Source organism: Portunus trituberculatus, chromosome 27, assembly GCF_017591435.1.
Source record: "Portunus trituberculatus isolate SZX2019 chromosome 27, ASM1759143v1, whole genome shotgun sequence".
Classification (NCBI taxonomy): domain Eukaryota; kingdom Metazoa; phylum Arthropoda; class Malacostraca; order Decapoda; family Portunidae; genus Portunus; species Portunus trituberculatus.
The window spans coordinates 15934935-15956309 of NC_059281.1; the positions used below are offsets into that span (position 1 = coordinate 15934935).

The following is a 21375-nucleotide window of genomic DNA, read 5'->3' on the forward strand; positions in this document are numbered from 1 at the left end:
ACATTCTCCACCATCTCGATGTCTTTTATGAGGTGATGATTCCAGAATGAACTTGCATATTCACTGCTTTGAGCAAAGCTTTAAAAACCTCAGCATCTAGTGCAACAAAAATTCTCCTGATTAATCCAACTAATTTATTAGCTTTATTTACTTTCCTGCCAGATGGTCAACACAATTAACTTATTTGTCATTGACAATAACATCCACATCTTTCTCATCAGAGTCCACCTTACCTATTTATTTATTTATTTTTATTTGATAACCTAGATCTTCAACAGATGTTTTCTCAATCCTCATGACGTAACTCTCTCTCTCTCTCTCTCATATGTTGCACCTACCCATGAATGTTGCAAATGTTGGAAGTGTTGGAAATGTCGCAAATGTTCTACCTAAATGTTGCAAATAATGCAAATATTACAAATGTATATCACTATTGAAAAGTATTATAGATTGTATATGTATGAAATAAGCGGGACTATATGGTACAAAACAGATTACCTTCATCAAGACTAAGATTTCAGACAAACAGCAGACAATGTTGACGACTTGACGTGAACGTGAAGACAGGGGAGTCGCCAGGCGGTACGGAGCCTGTTTGGTGAGTAGCGTTCAATATTGAAACTTCATATATTCTGCCTTTGAAGTCGGATGTCCAGATATCGGAGGGCTTCTGCAAAGAAGAAATATCCATCTTTGCTTTTACTGACAAAGTGTTAGTAGTCATTAGAGTGTTTGTGTGAAATGTCGGTATCCAGTATGTTGGTGGTGAGGCAGACAACAGGAAACAGAATTCGGGTTTTGCATGGAGGGTGATAATTTATAATACGTCCGTGTTCCCCCTCTCTCCACCCTCCAAAACAAGCTATGGTACATGTTGGTAATTGAGGGTTTTGGATGGAGGACAAGAAATCAGCGAAATATGGATGTTGAAATGTCTACGGAGATTTCACTTAATTAAATTTTTTTTTTTCTCTCTCTAACCTATCCTAGCTGGGGAGCTGCCCCTGGAACTGCCTTCTCCTCAACCCAGCTAGGACATTAACCTAACCTAACAAAAATTCTAAAAGATTACATTGGTTTGCCTTATTGGTGAAGTGAAGAGATTCATAGAGCTATGGAGATATGTACAGCTTTGTGGCTTTGTTAATAAATGTGAAATCTCTTCATTACATCTGTATATTGCATCTTGAATATTGCTGTTGCTAAAATATCTCATATAGTGACTTTTTTTTCTGTTGAATCACCTCCGTCCACTGAGTAGTCATATTAACAAATGGCAGTGAGCCTAACTTATCTCTAAAACAACCAGTTTGCTCCTGATACTGAGTTATTACCTATTTCTTCATGTATTCTAATGATATTGAATTTTTTTTTTATTTTAGTGTTTAAAAATTGTTCTTTCACCCTCATTGTTGTTACAAGATTCTTTATTCTAAGAATTCATATGCATTTTTATTATTTTCTTGGCAGGACAATGTCAGAAGTAAGAAATGCATTAAAGGAGGCCAAAAAGGCCATGAAGATAATGACTTTGAAGCTGTCACAAAATACTGTAAGGTGAGTGTCAAATGTTTCAATGTTCCAAGTAAGGGGAGTTAGCAGACAACCTTAGAAACAATTGTGTCATGCTTGTATTATGAATATAAAGATTATGACCATAGGGCAGCCAGACTAATTAAATGGCAATTACACATTTGTTTTTTTTCTCAACTCATAAATTGTACTTTGATAAAAACTGGCTGACTATCCTCCCTTTAGTACCTCTTGATTTGTTAATGCTCTTGTAGTTCTCTCAACACAACACACATACCTTAATATTCAAATGATATGATCTTTTAATAGGATCTTATTGTGCCATATTTGATTCAGGCCATTTTCTTCTGGCAGATTGCTTTGAAGCATGACCGTAAAAACTACAATGCCTTGCTGTTCTTTGGCCGAGCATGTCAGGAGCTTGGCAAGTATGAGGACTCCAAGAAGGCCCTCATGGTAATTACCTATTTGTGTTCTTAATATATATATATATATATATATATATATATATATATATATATATATATATATATATATATATATATATATATATATATATATATATATATATATATATATATATATATATATATATATATATATATATATATATATATATATATATATATATATATATATATATATATATATATATATATATATATATATATTATATATATATATATATATATATATATATATATATATATATATATATATATATATATATATATATATATATATGGGCAGTGTTAGGTGAGAAAAGTGAGAATGTGTGCAAAGGAAACCTTTTACAATCACTAATATTTGCAGATGGCAACACAGATAGACCCAGACAGTCCTGTAGCCTGGCAAGGATTGGCTGTGCTCTGTGAGAAGCAGCCAAATGTTTCCACAAAAGATGAGACCGCCATTATCTTCACTAGACTGATAGACTTTGTGAAGGAGTAAGTAGAGGGTTCACAAAATATGTGAAGAGTCCAAGGAGTTAATGGAAGGTTTAGTTAAGCAGTAGGAATTTGAGTTTCTTGAGGTGTCAAGGAGTGAAATTAAAGAATAAGACTATTGAATGAGTTATGATACTTTAGTCAATTAAGTGCATGGGAAGGGAATAGAAGTCTTGCAGAGTGAGTGCAATCTTTCATATACATTTTATATTAGTATCTGTTTTTTTAATTTATTGTTTTAATATCTGATGGTACAAATTTTGTATATGACTGAGATACGGAAAATCACCAAGCCAGTTTTTTTTTAGATAACCTGCAGAAGTCATGAAGCCAAACTAATGTGTATGTTCCAGTAAATTGAAAGGAGAAGGAAGGGTTGATGACAAATACAAAATGAACTTTTATCTCAGCATGAGAAAAGATACAGTATAGATGGTTGATAAGCACTTGTCAATAATTTTTCTGCTACTTCAACATTGGTAATCCTATTGATACTGTGGCAGTGATGAAGAAAAAGTGGACAGCACTTTCCGTAAGTTGGCCAAACTGCACCTAGATAATAATGACCCCATGGCTGCAGCCGACGTCCTTAGAACACTGGTGGATAGGCTTACAGGAGAGAAGAGGATAACAGAAGCATGGCGAAGTCTTGCACAGACCCTCACAGCAGTCAATGATCTATCCAAAGAACATATTCCAAAGGTATGTGTTAGTAAATCATAATAGTAATAGTCTTCTTATGCATTCATGGTCATATCTTAACCTTATTGATTTCATAATTCCCACATGAGAGAAACGAGATTGTATATGTTACTCATGCTGGAGCCAGCATAGCATAGTATTAACCAACCATCACCTTCCCAACCATTTCCAGGAGGTATGTTGCCTGCAGTGCAATTACAAAGGTTGATAGTGATGTAAATGATTTCTGTTGTAGAAGTTTGCAGATTTGAATGTTTTTTATTTATTTATTTTTTTTTTTTTCTTATTTACAACCAGCTACAAGAGGCTTTAGAACACAGCCTAAATGATTCTGTGTTAGGTGAGAATGAAACCAACTACCAGAACTACTTGCGGCTTCTGTACCGCACAGGCCAGCGGATCAAGCTAGTGTTGGCAGCCCAGAACATGGCCAAGATTTTTCCCACCTATCTGCCTTTGGAGTGGATTTGCCGCATATTTGTTGAACTGAATGCTTACCCCTGTGAAGAACAAGGTAAGTAGTTCTTTTCTATAGAGGAGTGTGTTACTAAAATAGATAACATATACAGTGTAAGGCCTTCAAACAGGAACTAAATAGTATGATATTTCAGAATTCTGTAATGTTTATTACACAGTAGACTATGTCACAGATCATATCAAGAGTGACAATTATTAAAAAATTGCTTTATCTTTAGGTAACAAGGAGGTAAATTTATGAAAGTTTTCTTATGTGCAACAAACTTGTTTATTACCTATCTAGGGGTATAATTGTAGAAAAAAAATAAGCATAGAGGTATAAGAGATGCAAGATAATACTCTCATAAAAACAAGATAATGAAACTGAGGTATATTTAGGAAGGATTGGAGTGTGATCTTTTTATTAATTTCTTTTTTTAGTCTTTTTTATTGCCATCTGTGTACCAGAATTCACTCCTAGCACCTGATTTATGAAACAGACAAGCTCTTTTAAAGGTTTGCTTGCTTTCTTGACTTTCAGAGTTTCCACTTAGCCAAGAGGAAACCAGTGAGTACATAAAAAGATTGCTGAGCATCAATAAAACCTCCCTTGGGGCAATCTGGCACAAGGAATGATTTACAGCCAAGAAGGCAGGTTGGTGGAGGCCAAGGCACACCTGAGGCTTGGTGAGTGTGTGGAGAGGGATTGCTAAGCTTGATAATTTTCTTCAACATTTCCCATGAAACCATTAGAAATGGATAATGTATAGTATTCACATTTCCAGAGAGAGATAGAGAGAGAGACTTAAGTTATGGTGTAGATTCTCACTTCATCACTTGACACTGATCTTATGTCTGTTTTCCATTTGTCTATGCTCGTAACTGCAACAAAACTAAACTCTTTGAAAAGCACTTGCCTTATCAACTCAGTATTATAATCATCAGTTTGAAACGTCCCATGTGTATTTGCAGGAGTTGCCTTATTCACAATGTGTGTAGATTACTTCATTCCAGATTTTCTTGATTTTTTTAAAATCCACTTAAAATCTCTGACTTTTCATCCACCATCCTTACTTCCATCTACTTATTCTTGGAAGTATAATCTTTCAATGTCCAGGTTTCACATTATACTTTGTTTGGGTTATTATCATATGTCATCATATAATAATTAAGAACTGTAAAACTTACTTCTTATCTGTATTTGCAGCCTCACTGCACAAGGCTATCTTCTTCCTCTCACTTCTATTCTGTTCAACTCTTTAATGCAAAAGTTAATCAGTACTCTCAATCGTTCATACTTTTCTCTGGTAAATTCTGGGACTCCCTGCCTGTGTCAGTATTTCCAACTTCCTATTATTTGACTTAATTTAAAAGAGAGGTTTCAAGACATTCATCCCTGCCTTTTTGGGCTAATCCTATTGGACCTGTAAGGGGACTGGTGACTGATTTATTTATTTATTTATTTATTTATTATTTTTTTTCTTCTTTTTTCCCCCAGTTCTCCCCTCTTATGAGTGTATATATATATATATATATATATATATATATATATATATATATATATATAGATATAGATATAGATATACTATAAGAATAAAATGTATTGGGACAGAAAGGAGGAATATTCTGGAATAACTCCAGATTAGACTGTCATGTAATGTGAAAACATACAAACTTGAGGCTCTGGTTTTTAATGTTGCTTGAATATATAGATGGATGATCAATGAGCTATTTATTTTTCTTCAAATATTCTTCTTATTTTGAACTTTGACAGATCTGCATGATGTAGAAAGTAGTTGATGTCAACAAAATATAGATAACTGTGACAGATGAATAACTCGCCTTTACTCGACTTCAGGAGCTGACAATGTCAAGAACAATCTGATAGGGTGGGAGTTGTTGCGCTCCATCCAGGAGGAAAGTAGTGACTGGCCTGGAGTGGAAACATCCTGTAGGAAATCTTTGGCCATTCTCTCTAATGACAGTAACCCTACAATACCTGGAGGAGAAGACCCTCAAGCTTATGGAACTCAGCTAAGGTTAATGCAAGCCCGGGCTCTGGTCCACATGGGTCACAAGAACCATCTCAAGCAGGCAGTCACTATGCTGGAGGAGGTGAGAAGGATAGGATATGAACTGCAAAATTGTTCTCTTATTACTTGAAATGTATGATGGTTATGTGACCAATATAGTTCCTTCTATGGCTTGTGTTTTACTCTTTTATTATGATTATTCTTTTGAGAATCTGTTGATATTTGTGATGACTTGATATGCTTTACATATTGCTAGTGCTGAATGATGAAATTAGATATTCATGTATGTATATATGCAATATGGCTAGCAGAGTTATATGTTTTACAGATATTTATTTTCTTTTGATATCCCTATTAAATATTTTTTTACTATTATGCACATGAATAGTTCTTAGAAATCCATTAATTTTCTCAACAGTTTTACAAAACTGATATAGACTGTGGGCTGCTACTGGTCAGATCAAGAATAAAGCTTCTTGAGTTTGACATAGCTAGTGAAGTTCTGAAGGAGCTGGAAGACATCTTTGGTTCAAGTAATCAGCTCAAGTTCCTCACAGCCACCTTGCTGCATGCTGAAGGAGAGAAGCAGCAGGCCAAGCAGCTACTAGAGGAGATAGTGATGGTTAGTGTAAGGGGGAGCTAAAGTATCTATTTCTGCATTCTTACCTGTTATCCTATGAATGATAGTTTCCTTGCATTTTTATCTGTTATCCTATGAATGATAGAGGGTTAAAAAGTATGTTTGTGGTATGTAAAGTATCAAATTGATATAACAGCATAATGGAACCTTTACATTTAGTTGCATTCATCTTTATAGGAAGAGCCTGGATTTGCAGAGGGTCACCTGGAATTGGGTCAGATCTACTTTGAGACTGGGGAGATGAAGCATGCTCAAATCTGCTGCATGAGAGCAGGAAAATTGAACCCTAAGTTGGCTCATGCCTTTCTGTACCTGGGCCACTTTTTCCGCCATGAGGATAACATGGATAAGGCTCTTAAGTGCTATGAGAAGGCTCTGTCCCTTAGTCCAAGTGATGATGATGCTGGAGCAGCTTTGTCAGATCTTTACAGGATTTTAGGAAAATACGTAAGTGTGTTCTCAAAACTTATTGTTGCAAATTGATCTTTTTGATAAGAATTATGGTCTTCATTCTTCACCTGATTCCTTTCCTTAGGTGATATTAGCCTAAGAACCTTCATCATAATATTCCTCAGTAGCCCTCATGTCTGACTCACAGGAAGCAAATATCCAACTTCTACAACGTGTGACAAGGGAAGGCGGGCGAGCCTCGTGTGGCTGGGCCTGGCTCAGGTTGGGGCTGCACCATTTGGCCCTCCATAACCATGATCCAGCTATCCAGGCCTTCCAGTGTGCTCTTACCATCAACCCAGATGATGGGCATGTATATTTACCTGTATTTTCCAGGAGCTGAGTTACACTTTGTTCTGTCTTCATAGCTATATTTATATTTTATTTACTTATTTGTTTATTTATTAATTAATTTATTTTCATATTGATAATATTACTTTCTTGCCTAGCTTGTTCCAAATTTATGTATATTTGTGACAGAAGCTTTTTTTATGGCTCCCTCTTTTTAGTTCTTTTATGTAATTTTGTTCTCTTTCTTCCCTTAACAAGAGTTTCTCATCATATATTTTCTTTTATTCTTAATGTCTTAGAAATATAGTTTCATGTGAGAACTGGTGAGAACCGAAGATGAGGCTTGATAGTGTGTGAGGTAAAAGAATGACTTAGTTAACTCAGTTACCGTCACCTGCCATTACTAACATAGTTCATGAATTCTTCTTTGTAGTCCTGGTTATGAGTGCCTTGGAGATGCATACTTGGCCCGGGGTGCTTACACTGCTGCTCTCAAAGTCTTCACATATGCCTCTCAACTCAATGTTACTGCTGTCTACCCACGCTACCAGATTGCTCATATCAAACAAGCAAGTATCTACCTTTGGTTTTTTAATGTTATATCAACATCTCTGAAATACTTTTCCAGAATGATTCAATAAATTCTTTTTAATTTGTACCAACTCAAGTCCTCCACCTATCCACTGAAAACAATTTGTCTTGGCTCAGTGAATTCACAATAAAATAACTTGTTTTATTCTTTATTTAGTTATTCAGATTTATTTTAATGTCTTTGTTATTGTTATTATTTTTTGCATAGTCAGGATTGAATGACTGGTGTTTAATTGTAGAATGCTTAGAATAAATACATATCATTACATTTCTTCATAACAACAGTCTTATTATTTCACTAAAGATTGTGGGAGAGAACCTGCAGTCTGTGGAAGACTTTGAAGCTGTGCTGAAATGGGAGCCCATGAGACCAGTCCGAGTAGTGTCTCTCGTGGGATTGGCAGAGGCCCTCCTAGCCAGTGCTAGAAAGCACCAGGAACAGTTCTTCATGTCCAATGTCAAGGATGCATGTACTCAAGCTATCTTCTGCCTTATAAGGTGTGATGGAGTATTGCTTCTGCTTGATAATGTCTGTATAGATATAATAAAAAGTTTTGTCCAATTCTTGAAAATCATCATATGTGTACTGCAGATGTGAAATGGTGAGTCTTTTATGTAATTATTTTATAGTATTTGTTTGATGATTTACATAGTCTTGATTACTGATATATATATTTTGTTACTTTCATGTGTTATTACAGGGCAGCAAGCATGAAACCAGACTGCTCCTGCATCTGGAAGCTCATGGGAGATGCCTGTTTAATGTTGTACCCAGTGCCACCTTCCCTTGCTCCATTTACTCTTCCTGCCAAGTTGATGAATAGAGATATACAAGACCTGGATGAAGTGATGGAGGTAACTAAGCTACAGGTCCTACAGATGGGTACCAGGTGAGACATAACTTTTTGCATCTCATGTAGTACATACTATATATATATATATATATATATATATATATATATATATATATATATATATATATATATATATATATATATATATATATATATATATATATATATACGGACAAATGCAATCTTGTGTGAAAAATGCAAAAGCACCTTTCAAAAAAGAATAATGCTCAAGTTGCTATAGACTTAAACAATACATGCATACTCAATGACCTCCTCCCAAAATATATATATATATATATATATATATATATATATATATATATATATATATATATATATATATATATATATATATATATATATATATATATATATAAAATATAGGTATATATATGTAAGTTTTACATTTGCTCGTTGATTGTTGATATTTCTTGGTGTATACACTTCCTAGATATATAAGGTTAAATTACAACATGGCATCTTATATTGAATCTCATTATACTTTTTGACAATTGCCAGACTAAAAGGTTTTTTATGAATTTGAACCTTTCACTAAATTTATGAGGAAGTGGAATTGTTTGTAAGATTGATATGATTAGAATATTGCATTGATCTATGTTCCCTATGCAGGTGCTGTGGTCTGGCCCTACAGGGGAATCCAGAAGATCCATTGCTGTGGCATGACTTGGGACTGAGTACCTATCTGCAGGCAAGAGTCCAGGAGGGCAGTTCAGAAGGTTCCAAAGAGGAAGCCACCATCAGGGACCTGCTGAGCCGCTCCATCCAGGCCCTTAAGAAAGGCCTCACCCTTGACCCTTCTAGTAGCAAAATGTGGAGCTCTCTTGGCATTGTGGCTTCCCATAAATGTAAGACAAGAGAGTTCTCTCTCTCTCTCTCTCTCTCTCTCTCTCTCTCTCTCTCTCTCTCTCTCTCTCTCTCTCTCTCTCTCTCTCTCTCTCTCTCTCTCTCTCATACACACAGGCAGTATGGAGTGGACAAAATTCATAAAATGTGTCTTTGTATTCATTTTACTTTTCTAATTCAATGTACTTCAGTAGAGGGGTATTTGCTTGCAGGGTCTGGTAACAATGCATTGGCACAGCATTCCCTCATCAAGTCATGCCTTTGCCAGCCATCTGCTGTATCATGGACCAATCTTGGAGCTTTCTACCTGAGCCATGGTGAGACTCAGCTGGCTCATGAGGCTTTCTCTCAGGCACAGAACCTGGATCCTTCTTATGTCACCTGCTGGGTGGGTCAGGTGAGCACATACCACCTTGTGGTCTACCTGCCTTGTATTGAAAATTGACAAAACAAACTTGAGATGTATGTTAATTAATTGTCTTCCAAACTCATGATAAGTTGAGACACTTTCCCTCTATGTTCAGGCACTGGTGGCTGAAAGCATTGGTCACTCTGAAATGTTTGATTTGTTCCGCCACACCACCTTACTGGGCATCCACCTGGAGAGCTGCATAGGATATTCCCACCATGTAACAGACCTTGCTTGTGATCGCGCTAAACAGGGTCAGCGGTCTACAGAGGACACTCTAAAGCAGGCATTACCCCCAGCCACTGACTGCACTGTCTTCTATACCCGGTGAGGCAGTTGCTTTGAATGATTGGGTAATTGAATGTTAAATGATATGTTTAAAGCTTAGAAAGACTGATTTTTTGGGTATTCTAGGTCAGTGGAGGAAGATGCCATTGGACTCAACATGGCAGGCCTAACACTGGAGATGATGGGACTTTATAAGTCAGCAACAAGGGCATATGAAATGGCCCTCAGTGCCTTGAAGCAAACACCGGTAAGTCTAGTTTTTTTTTTTTTTTTTTTTTTTTTTCAAGTTAAAGCTTTCATTAGATAAAATAGCTCATTGTAAATCATATTCATATAATTCATATTTTCATTACAGTGCATGTTTCTTTTTAGAAACTGAAAGGCAGTTTTTTGTTTTTATTATACAATATAGTAGTTTAATGGTTGGCATATTGATAGGGATGATTTGTGCCTGGCCTGTTAATGTATCAGCAAACAAGTAGAGAACTCAAAGAGAGGAATTATGGTCTCATTCCCTATCTGAAGCATAAGCTTCTCTCTGTGCCCTACCAGGTATCTTCAGTTGCACATTTCTGTTCATTTCACCTCCCTTCTCTACCCAAGTGTATCCTGACTGCTCAGATGGGTCTCACTCAAACTTAAAATAACACTCTTCTTCTCAAGCAACTTTCACTAATTCTACTTTTTGTATTTTACTGATTCATATTAAAGGATACAGCCTAACTTACTTGTAAATGCATTGTATATTAAAAGGATGGTTCTGCTTCATAACTTATATATATATTTTTTTCATCATATACTTTTTTCCAGGATGAGTCAGGGAATGTGTTGGATGGAGTGCGTGCCAACTTAGGTCGCACCCTCACTGCCCAGGGCCAAGCTGAAGAGGCCATGGTACACTTCTCAGCCATCAAGCAACCAGACTACTTTACTCAGTGTGGTCTTGCTTTGGCCAGCTTAAAAGGTTTGTGACTCCATTGCTTTATATAGTGTCACTTACTCATTATCCAATGTTCACAAATTCTACTTATGTTAGAACCCAATGAGTGTCTCCTTTATGTGAGATTTGGTAATTAATTGATATATCCTGTCATAGAAGTCTAAAAGAAATGCAAGTTAATTGGTGTTGGGATTGTTATTTCTGTATAAAAGAAATAATGTATTACTCATAAAGATACTTCCTTAATCAATAAATTAGTGATGGATAAATTAGTGCTTATTCTAAAGTCAAGGTAGAATATACAATTTTATAATATTTCAGAATACTTGTAATAGTATTAATTAGAAAGTAGACTAGCTGGATTGTTATATGATCATGATAAGACAAAAAAAAAAAAAAAAAGTAAGGCTCATTAAGTTTTTGGTGGCAGAAATCAGTCTCTTTTAATTTTCATCCATTTGCTTAAAAATACCCTAGGGGGAGGCAATTTCCACCCTTATCATGGCATTCGTGGTATAATTAGATACCATTTCTGATAAATTTCCACTGTTTTGTGTTTTATTTTCATGAGTGACAACTCTACTATTATTCATTAGCACATGGCTATATATTTCAGCTGGAAAGTTTGAAGAGGCGTATAATGGGTACACAGCTGCCCTCCACTGGCTGGCTCCTGATGATTCCCAGAAATCTCACATTCTTGTTGCCTTGGCATCATTGCAATACAAGTTCCAGAATTCAGAGGAAGCTAAAAAGTTGCTCTTCCAGGGGTAAGAATGGCCATGAACTCTGATGTTGGATGAAGTGAAGGACATTATTCATGTGCTTCATATTCATTATTGTATCTAACAACTTTTTGTAACTAACTGGCTCTGACCACAGATAATATATGATTTCTGTATGCAAACACAGAATTTTGGGTCACTAAAATCCTTATTTCACACATATTTTATCATATGGAATGCTCAAGCAATTAATGGCTCAGTTTTTCTAGGTTCCCTTAAACTCCTAATCATCTGTTATTGTATTTTCTTGAAAATTGTCTGTATTTCTTTAAAAATCATTCAGTGTGCATAATAATACTTAATATTGAAAAGATGGCAGTAACATTTGTGTATACATCTGCTAGATCACAACTGCAGGGGGCTTCACTGCGGGGTCTGCTGGTCCTGGCAGCCTTGGGCCTGGTACTGGGGGATGCTGTGCTGACTAATGCTGCATTGGCTGAGCTCACTCCACATCAACACAACAAGGAACACCTCCACAACATAGCATTTTTGAGGGCTGCTGAGGCAACAGCAAAGGTACAGTTCTACTGTCAAATAATTTTGTATCTCATTGAGTGCCAGAATATTAGCATATTTGCTACAATTTTTAATCTTCAAATTTTAGGTAGAAGGTGCAGTGAGTTTGGAGCTACATAACTTGTTACCAGTAATATTAATTTGTGGATTTGATACATGCATTTTTATACTTTGAATATGAGGAAGATTCTAGTGGGAGAGGACTTCATTAGGTATCAATCTGATGGTGCTCACTTTTTAATGTATTCATTAGGCATGAGTATGTGAATTATGTATCTCTGAAGGGCAACAATATTAGGGACAGGAAACCTTCCATGAAAGAGTAAAAAATTTTCCTCATTCATTTGATCAATTTTGGTCACAAGTGTCCTTTAGTTGCTGCTAGAAGTGTACCTTGGCCAGTGTAATGATGTGCAAATCCTTTGCACATCATTACACATAAAGAATCCTTCCCTCTCTCTCTTAGGGTAACATAAAGGAAGCCAAATGTATACTGAGTCGAACAATCCATCAGCACCCATCCAGTGCACCTCTATGGCGGGCATTGGCTCAGCACCTTCTCACTCACCTACCCAGTACCAAGCAATCAAGGGGTTCCAGTATCATTTATGTCACCACTGCTGCTGCAGCCTGTGCTTCAGCAGCAGCCAAGCTAACACAATCAGCAGGGTTGCATAAAACCATCGCTCAGGTATTTTTAAGTTTATATTTTAGTAAGGTGGTTTTATATGTGTATTAGTATGTGGTGCTTTGTCTGTTACACCATATGTGGAATTTCCAGCTTGATATATAGTATCAAGTAGTTTCACGGATAAATTCACATTCATTCACTCTATAAATTTCTGTTGTTTTAGTTTATTTTCTCTCTACTAACTTCTCACAATTACAGTAGACTCATTAAGCTGAATGTAACAACAGAGTGACTATACTACTGAATCACATATATTCATATATGTAGTATAATAATGCATATACATCCTTACTTCATAATGAATTATAGTCTCATAGATGAGTTGCAATGATATCAGTAGTGTTAAAGAAAAGCCATATGAACAGGATGCTGTTACAAGTGTACTAGCCACTATTGAGCTGGAGAGGGCCAAGAAGAGTAAGGAGGGATTAAGTCTGCGACAGGCTCAACGTACTGTCCTCATGTGTCCAGGCTCCCCTGAGGCATGGGCCATGTTCCTTGCAGCTCAAGTTGTATCAGGACGTGCACAAGTAAGGAAAATAGTATGTTGTGACTAGTGTGTCATATGAGCTAGGGAAACACAAATACATTAAAAAAAAAAAAAATTTAGTTTGATTTTTCTATTGAATTATGAATGTCTTTTTAGTCAAACTGTCTTCCTTTCTAAGGAAACCAGTGGCTTCACATCATGGAGCACACTAATAGATATTCAGTCACATGCCTCCATTTATTAAATTATTTTTTTTCCACAGCTCTTGTCTATTTGGTATTTAGTAATGCAACTAGATGATTTTAGATGGAATCTTATGTATTTTTCTTTGTATGAAAATGGCACTCTTTGCTCTTATGCTATGTGGAATTTTTCATATTCTACAGTTCTCTCTAGTTTACCCTGCTATTTGCCATCTCTAGATCTGTGAATGCAAAGTATTGTTTACTTAATTTTTTTATATTTTTCTCATTAACTTAATTTTTTTTTTTTTTTTTTTTTTAATTCATCTCTTCCAGGTGTCTAGTCATGTCATATACAATTTTCTTAATATCATTCTTTTTGTGGTGCTGGAACAAAGGGAGTTAGTGTAGACATAAGAGATAACGTTTGTCACATTCAAAGTAGTAACTTTTCTTTTCCTCTTTTTTTCCATCAGAGCAAAAACATCTGTCAGCTGGCTCACATATGGTCTCAGAAGGCATCTCCTGGTGTTTCCTCTTGGCTTAAAACTTTAGCAACAAATATGGAAAATGTTGCATAATGGCTGTGATGTTGCCTTCCATGTTTTGTTTGTAAACATTGTTGCTTATAGTACTTACTCTGATGCAGTTATTCATATATTAACACACATTTAATCACTTCTGTCATATCAATATAATTTTTTGTCATCTGTGTGAATCTCTGAGAAATTAATTGTTTGCACATAACTATGAAAAATATATTGATGGATTATCTCTATCTGCAGTTATACTTATAAATCACTAAAGTACTGGAAATTAGTATATCTAAGTAATAACATTTAATTTTAATTTCATATTCTGTACTGCATTACTAGAAAGTTTTGCATACAGGGTTGAACCTTACTGTCAGTCCAGAGCTGTGATCAAATTTAAGTTTTGTTCACAAGAAAGAACTTTATGTAGACTCTCTCTCTCTCTCTCTCTCTCTCTCTCTCTCTCTCTCTCTCTCTCTCTCTCTCTCTCTCTCTCTCTCTCTCTCTCTCTCTGTGTGGTTTAGACTAACTATTTTATTTCACTTAACAGTGATAAGGCAAAATGTTTATTATTTATAATTATTATTGTCTTTATTTATTTTTTTGGCATGGTGGCATTCATGAAAAGGAGAATAGAAGGATTTAGCATTAATCTCTGTACTGTAATTAATGATTTATAGTGCCATCTAGTTAGGATCACTTGTAATATTTAAAGGAATTTTTTTTTTTATTATTTATGCAACAATTTCTTCTCTGTGTGCAACATCTCATGTAGAAATGCATAGTTTTTATAACCTATATTTCCTACCAGCCATTGGGGCACCATAAGACTGTGCACAACTCTCATTCAAGCAGTAACTGTAAGGGTTCTTAAGACAATACCAAAATGTCTATTCCTGTGTTGACTTATCCCTAAATACATGAATATGGAAAGCACATTCTTCCACCACAATCACTGTATCTGAGATTTAAGTCACTACAGCATTTATCCCAGATGATCTCAGAGTTATTCATTGCCTCATAGCAGGGAATATTGAAAAGTTCTATTGCTCTTCAGTGAGAAAGATATAAGAATCGTTGCAAAGTAGAGTTATTGTTTAAAATTGCTAGATGATTATTTTAACTGCCAAATCCATACAATATAAAGTGTATACTGCAATTATCCACATTACCTCTATTATCCAAAATATACTTCTATGCAGACAACTGGGGGTAAACATTGTGTGTGTGTGTGTGTGTGTGTGTGTGTGTGTGTGTGTGTGTGTGTGTGTGTGTGTGTGCTCATGCACACACTGGAAGTTATTTTCTTTTGTTGGGGTATTAGTATGTTAAATGCACATAAGAGATATCTGTCCTCATTAATTTTGCTTGTATTGTTTTCCTCCCTTATATATATATATATATATATATATATATATATATATATATATATATATATATATATATATATATATATATATATATATATATATATATATATATATATATATAGTCATGGTGCCAGCACTGCTTTGTCTGTCAGCACCAATGCTGTTTTTACTTAGCACTTGGTTACTGTTATAACTATTATCTTCAAAACTACCAAAGAAAGTATAAGCTGTTAATGTATGTAGATTAAGTAAGACTGAGTTATCCTAAAGTTGGAAAACTGCTGCTTCTTAATCCAAAAATAATGGAAATTCATTTTGTACTTCCCACAGTTAATGTCCAGATGACAGGGCTTAATGTTATGGTGATATGAGCAACAACTAAGGTCTATTTATTTTTTACAGAAGTGAGAATTGCTGTCTTCTGTTGTATATGCACTATGTGCTTTCTTTTGTATCATCTCACTCTTCTATGTTCTTAGGATGGTGCTTAGCCCACTTAGCCTTGCCTATGTTTCATATTTTCTAAGTGGTGATTAAGATTGACAGGTATAACTGACCAAATTTGTTATGGTATATATGATTGTAGGATTAACTACAAGACTATTTTGTCTTTTGTAATTTTCAAGATTGCTACCAGCTATTTGAGGTTGTATATTACTTCCTTCAATTATGTTGTAACTTTAGGATGAATTTGTCATTTGTTTGTAACACCATACCTAAGTAACCCTTGTGTTTTATATGAACATGACATAATTACGGTTGAACACGAGGTCATAGCAGAGCAAAATTTGAACAAAACAAAGCTCAGGTAAACTGAACAAGTGCCTTTGATTTGTTTGGTCTTCCTATCATCAGTTGCTGTGTGGATGCTTATATTTCTTACTTTAAGAGTTCAAGTATTTACATCAGTCAGCAACATGTTGCTCTCTACCACACTAGAATCTATATCTCTTCGTCATGTCTCTTGTCAATAATTTTTCAATTTGGGACATGACATATAGAATGGCATTCAGTTGTAATATATCATCAGCATCTTACTCAAATATGATTCATAAGGTGTTCAAAATGTGATGAATTTATTGAACTAAAAGAAGTTAGGTTTTGCTGTCTCAAAGGATCAGATTACTTATTTTACTATTTTCAATAAAGAAAGATTTATTTTTGTAACCAGAGCAAGATTCATTTACAAAATATTTAGATTCACATGCACACACACACGCACACACACACACACACACACACACACACACACACACACACACACACACACACACACACACTGCCATATGTCTGTACCATGACTGCATTTTGTAATGTGAAAAGCACTGTACATTGTAAAGTGCACAACTAAAATAAACAATTTTATTTACAGCAGTTTCATTTGTTGACTCTTTTGAAGCCCAACACATTAGAGAAATATTTGTTGCCATTGGCACTGTTGCTGTTCTCGGCAGCTTGGGGATTGACAATCTCCAGGCCCTGCAGTGGTGTAAAGGCCACACTGGAGGCTGTACCTGCAACCTGCCGCCGCACAGTTGTCTGTCCACCCAAGGACTGTCTCTGAACTTCTTTTTGAAGCGTCTTGGATAGACGCACCCTTGTCTTCTCATCTACAGTAATTTTACGGATGCGTCCAGCACCACCCTTCCCAAGGGTTCCCCTCGTGTAACCAAGGTCATCTTGATATGCATCTTCCTCTATCTCACCAAAGTTCATTCTGAGCAAAGAAAAAACTATTACAAACAGTCCTAATCAAATTACAGTTATGACAATTTAACATATTATCCAAACAAATAGATGTATTATGGACACAAAGTATTCACACACACCAACTTTTTTGCATGACATCTGTTATTTTACAGCTTAAAGCAGTATTTCAAATGATGCAAGAAAATAACAAACCTGTTTTGAGCCTTGCGAAGATCTGTGACTGCCATGCGTTCCTTCATCTTGAGAACTCTGCGACCACCTCGTTTCTTTCCAGGAGCATCAATGGGCTGAGGGAGAGGCTTGATGGATTTCACTGGTGGAGGTTCTTGAAGCTTGTCCAATTTCTTCTCCACTTCCTCCCTGAAGCGTAGTCCTTGAGCACCATTGGGGCTTCCATGCATGCTGTCCACTCTGGCTGCAAGAGTTGCTTTGCAGGCCACTATACGGGCAGCTTTGGATCGCAGGTCTGTAGGAGCCTCTTGCACAATTTCACAGTTGTATATGTAGCCTGCATGTGGCAACATTGATGTCTGTGCCATTCCAATCATTGTTTTCTTTTGTTTCCCAATTAGTAGAACATTACTTGCTGGCATTTTGGACAGATTAGTGAGACCCCCTGCTGCTCCCATCAGTTTTGCTGCTGTCGATGCTCCCACTATACAAGAAAGATTTGGAGCAATGAAGCTCATTCTGCTTTCCACATACTCAAGAATTCTAATCTTGGTAGTATTGAGATCCTGGGCCATTTTGCATGCCTCCTCAATGGCATCAAGCTCTTCTTCAGTGAGCAGTGTACCCTGGGTAGTGGATGCTGTTACACTCACCACCATAATTGTTGCCTGTGTCAGGATCATTGCTAGAGCTTCACTATTTTTTATTTTATCCACATCATTCCCCAACTCTCGTACTGCATTAAGATACTCAAGAGGGTTCACTACTAAGGACTCCAGTTCAGGGAATCTCTTAGCATATTTCTCCTTGACAAATTTATGTATGGTGCCAATTTCATCTTCAATGTCTACATTAATATTGTTTGCTTCAACTATAAGCTTATACTCTGGATCTCCTTCTACAGGCCCTTGTAGATCCTCTGCCTTCCTTAGTTTGGAGGCATACTTCTCTATGAGATCTTTAATATCCTTTAATTTCTGAGAGTCCCACAGCTTGGCCACTTGTCGCACAGACCGCAGCACTGGCTTAGCCAAGGGTACTTTGAAGTCGTCACTGAATGCATCCTTGGCACCTGAAGTGAATACACAAAACACAAAAATTCAAATAAATATATGAAGTAATAATAACAAGAAAGAAACAGGTGCACAGAGCACAAACGAATTTCATAAACAGCAATCTACCAAGAACACTTAATATAGTATCATGATTATATCAAATTTTTTGCCCACTGAACAGTGGCAATTCATCACTGTCTCACCATGCAGATTCTTTCATTGCAAATATTTTTAACCCCATATAGTATGCCACTATGGTCTGACCATTTTATGGAGATCGTTTAGGCATTGGCTTTTTTGGGGATTTCCTGGCCTGCGGTGCTGCCAAACCTTGTGCTGGGCAAATTATGGGATTAGAGCTTATGTCAATAAGAACCTTGCTTCCCACACACCACCTCTCTCTCTCTCTCTCTCTCTCTCTCTCTCTCTCTCTCTCTCATCCTGGCTGGTAGCGGGAGAGGAGGTGACCCATGGATTAACACTGTACTTTGACCTGTGATCACACTTGGTCACCCAGAGGGATGTGACAACGCTCGGAGGAAACGTTGTCAAGTATGGTTGTGTTTGCAAAAACAATGCAAAATATATTTAAAAATAAAAATTATTCTAACTTGCCTTTTTAGAGCATCACAATGTATATCTACTACAACAATTCAATTATGAAATATTAAGTACCTGACTTGAGGTGCATATTGGTACAAGTGTGACAGAGCCGCAGGCCAGGAAATCCCTGAAAACGCCAACACCTAAACGATCTTCATAAAATGGTCAGACCATAGCAATTTTTTAATTCTAACCCATGCTGCTCTGCTTGACATTAAATCATCGACTATTCATTGGCTGTGTTGATACATATGTATTGCACTACAAAGAGTGGTCTCAGTTCATCAATGCAAAAATAAACTTTTACTTGATTTCTTTGAATAAAGACAATGCCATCACCAATAAAGAATACTTGATTAATTGGACCAATCATAACATTTGAATATATATATATATATATATATATATATATATATATATATATATATATATATATATATATATATATTTGAATTTCAACTTTTTTAATTTGAAGTTCATCTTTTTTAATTTGAGGGTGAAAAGGTGTAGATCACACTTCTATGAGCATTTCTAACCCCATTTTTACCCTATCGAAAATTAATAATAACTTCAGGTCAGAATTTAGGTTAGGTTTGGTTCCAACCACCCTAAAACCCTGCTTTCCCAGTAGGTCCCCCAAGCTTGTTAGACATAGGGAAAATGAAATATAAGATAGGGTATAATGGTTGAAACTGCAAATCTAAAGAGGTTAGGTTAGATTATGTAAGTCACAATAGTGAAACTTACGTTAGGTTAGGTTGGGATAACTTACCAAACCCACAGTCCCTTTACCAACTTTCACAGCCCCCTCATCAAACTCCCACAGCTCCCTCATCCTTCTCCTTTCGAAGTCTCACATCTCCCTTTTCAGCCCCAGCCCTCACAAACACGACTCCCAATTCTTTTTCTTAAATTCACAGCCCCCTCACCATTTTCCCTTGCTTGTAATTCAGTGGCCAGCAGCTCCTCCTCTTCTCCATCCTCGAAGTCGTTGAGAAGTTCGTCGGCTAATGACATGGTTCAGGAGGGAAGGAGTAGCAGTGCAGTAGAATATTCAGCCCTCCACACTGACTGACTCAACCGTAAACAACTAAGCAAAAGTAAACATTGCCCACTCCTCTCGAGCGATGTCGCGTTGTAGCAATACGAACGTTTTATCCCCACAACAGACTCTATCGTAATGGAAAATACTGTGATAGACTGAAGAAAGAATTATAAGTTAAAAATTCATTGACCACTATTTACTCCACCAAATACAAAAAAAAAAAAAAAAAAAAAAATGAGATCACATCTCCATAATCTCCAAGGAGGGTATTTATACGAGAAGGCACATGTTGTCACAAAAGTGAACCCTGCTTGTCCGCTGCTGCCCTTACCCCCCCTTAATTATACTCAAACCATTACCAGCCGCCCATTGAAAATACATAGAAACGCCCGAGTTACGCTCCTTATTTTCCGTCTTATGTCCATGTTTGCCTACCATATTTAAAAGACTCGTAATAGTTGTGTCATATCGCGGCACGAAGATTTAGACGGTAAATCATACAAATAAATGACATAATACAGTGTTTCCCAGCTTTTGTGTACTTTGGTGAGAGCTAGGTGGGAAGCTGTCTCTGGAACAAATTAACGTATGGCTGAACAAGGTCATGTACACATGTAGATATACATGTGCATGTAGATGTAAACATGTACCCTACACATACATTTGCATTTAAATAAAAAATAAATAAATAAACTGTACATCAGCAGATGAGAGATTAGCAATGATATTGACTAGATTATTTGATAAGATATGAGTGATAGGATCAGTACCATCTGTTTGGAAGAAGGGTACGTGTCATTGTTAAAATTCCAAAGAAGGGATCGAGACCTCAGTGGTAACTGGAGGGGAATAACTTTGTCAACAATAGTCTTTAAAATTTTGGTTAAAGTATTGTTAATTAAATAGGTTGGAGCCTGTGGTGGAGCATATTTTAAGGGATGAACAGGCTGCTTTCAGAAAGGTACGTGGATGCAATGACCCTAAATGCAACAGGTAAATGAGATGAAAGTCCTTCTAAGTTTTTGCTTTGTTGATTTCGAAAAGACTTTTGATAGTATTTCGAGAATGTCTATGAGGAAGATTATGAAGCATTATGGGATACCACTTGAGTTTGTGAGGATCATTATGAGCATCCATGAAAATACATCTTGTAAAGTGATGGATGATGGATGTTTGAGTGAATCATTTGAAGTTATGTCTGGTGTGATCCAATTAAGGTGGTG

At 36.2% G+C, this 21375-nt stretch overlaps 2 protein-coding genes across 2 annotated transcripts; one reads left to right on the top strand and one right to left on the bottom strand.

Annotated features, from left to right (window-relative positions):
- Nucleotides 1-1474: 1474 nt before the first annotated feature.
- On the top strand, nt 1475-16937 carry LOC123509797 (tetratricopeptide repeat protein 37-like). The gene is given in 25 exon segments (XM_045264349.1): nt 1475-1520; nt 1523-1557; nt 1888-1989; nt 2347-2480; nt 2984-3182; nt 3480-3696; nt 4180-4242; nt 4245-4325; nt 5497-5753; nt 6090-6293; nt 6489-6758; nt 6910-7070; nt 7486-7621; nt 7948-8141; nt 8345-8533; nt 9128-9363; nt 9574-9758; nt 9886-10097; nt 10185-10305; nt 10869-11022; nt 11615-11768; nt 12128-12302; nt 12769-12993; nt 13359-13523; nt 14142-16937. Coding segments are annotated over 25 exon segments (4020 nt in total). The 3' UTR covers nt 14247-16937.
- On the bottom strand, nt 16704-20277 carry LOC123509798 (U4/U6 small nuclear ribonucleoprotein Prp31-like). Its single transcript, XM_045264350.1, has 3 exons — nt 20037-20277; nt 17471-18521; nt 16704-17285 (listed from the first exon to the last, which is right to left on the bottom strand). Exons 1-3 carry the CDS (start codon nt 20122-20124, stop codon nt 16946-16948), a joined length of 1479 nt encoding a protein of 492 aa, XP_045120285.1. The 5' UTR covers nt 20125-20277; the 3' UTR covers nt 16704-16945.
- Between the last annotated feature and the right edge of the window lie 1098 nt (nt 20278-21375).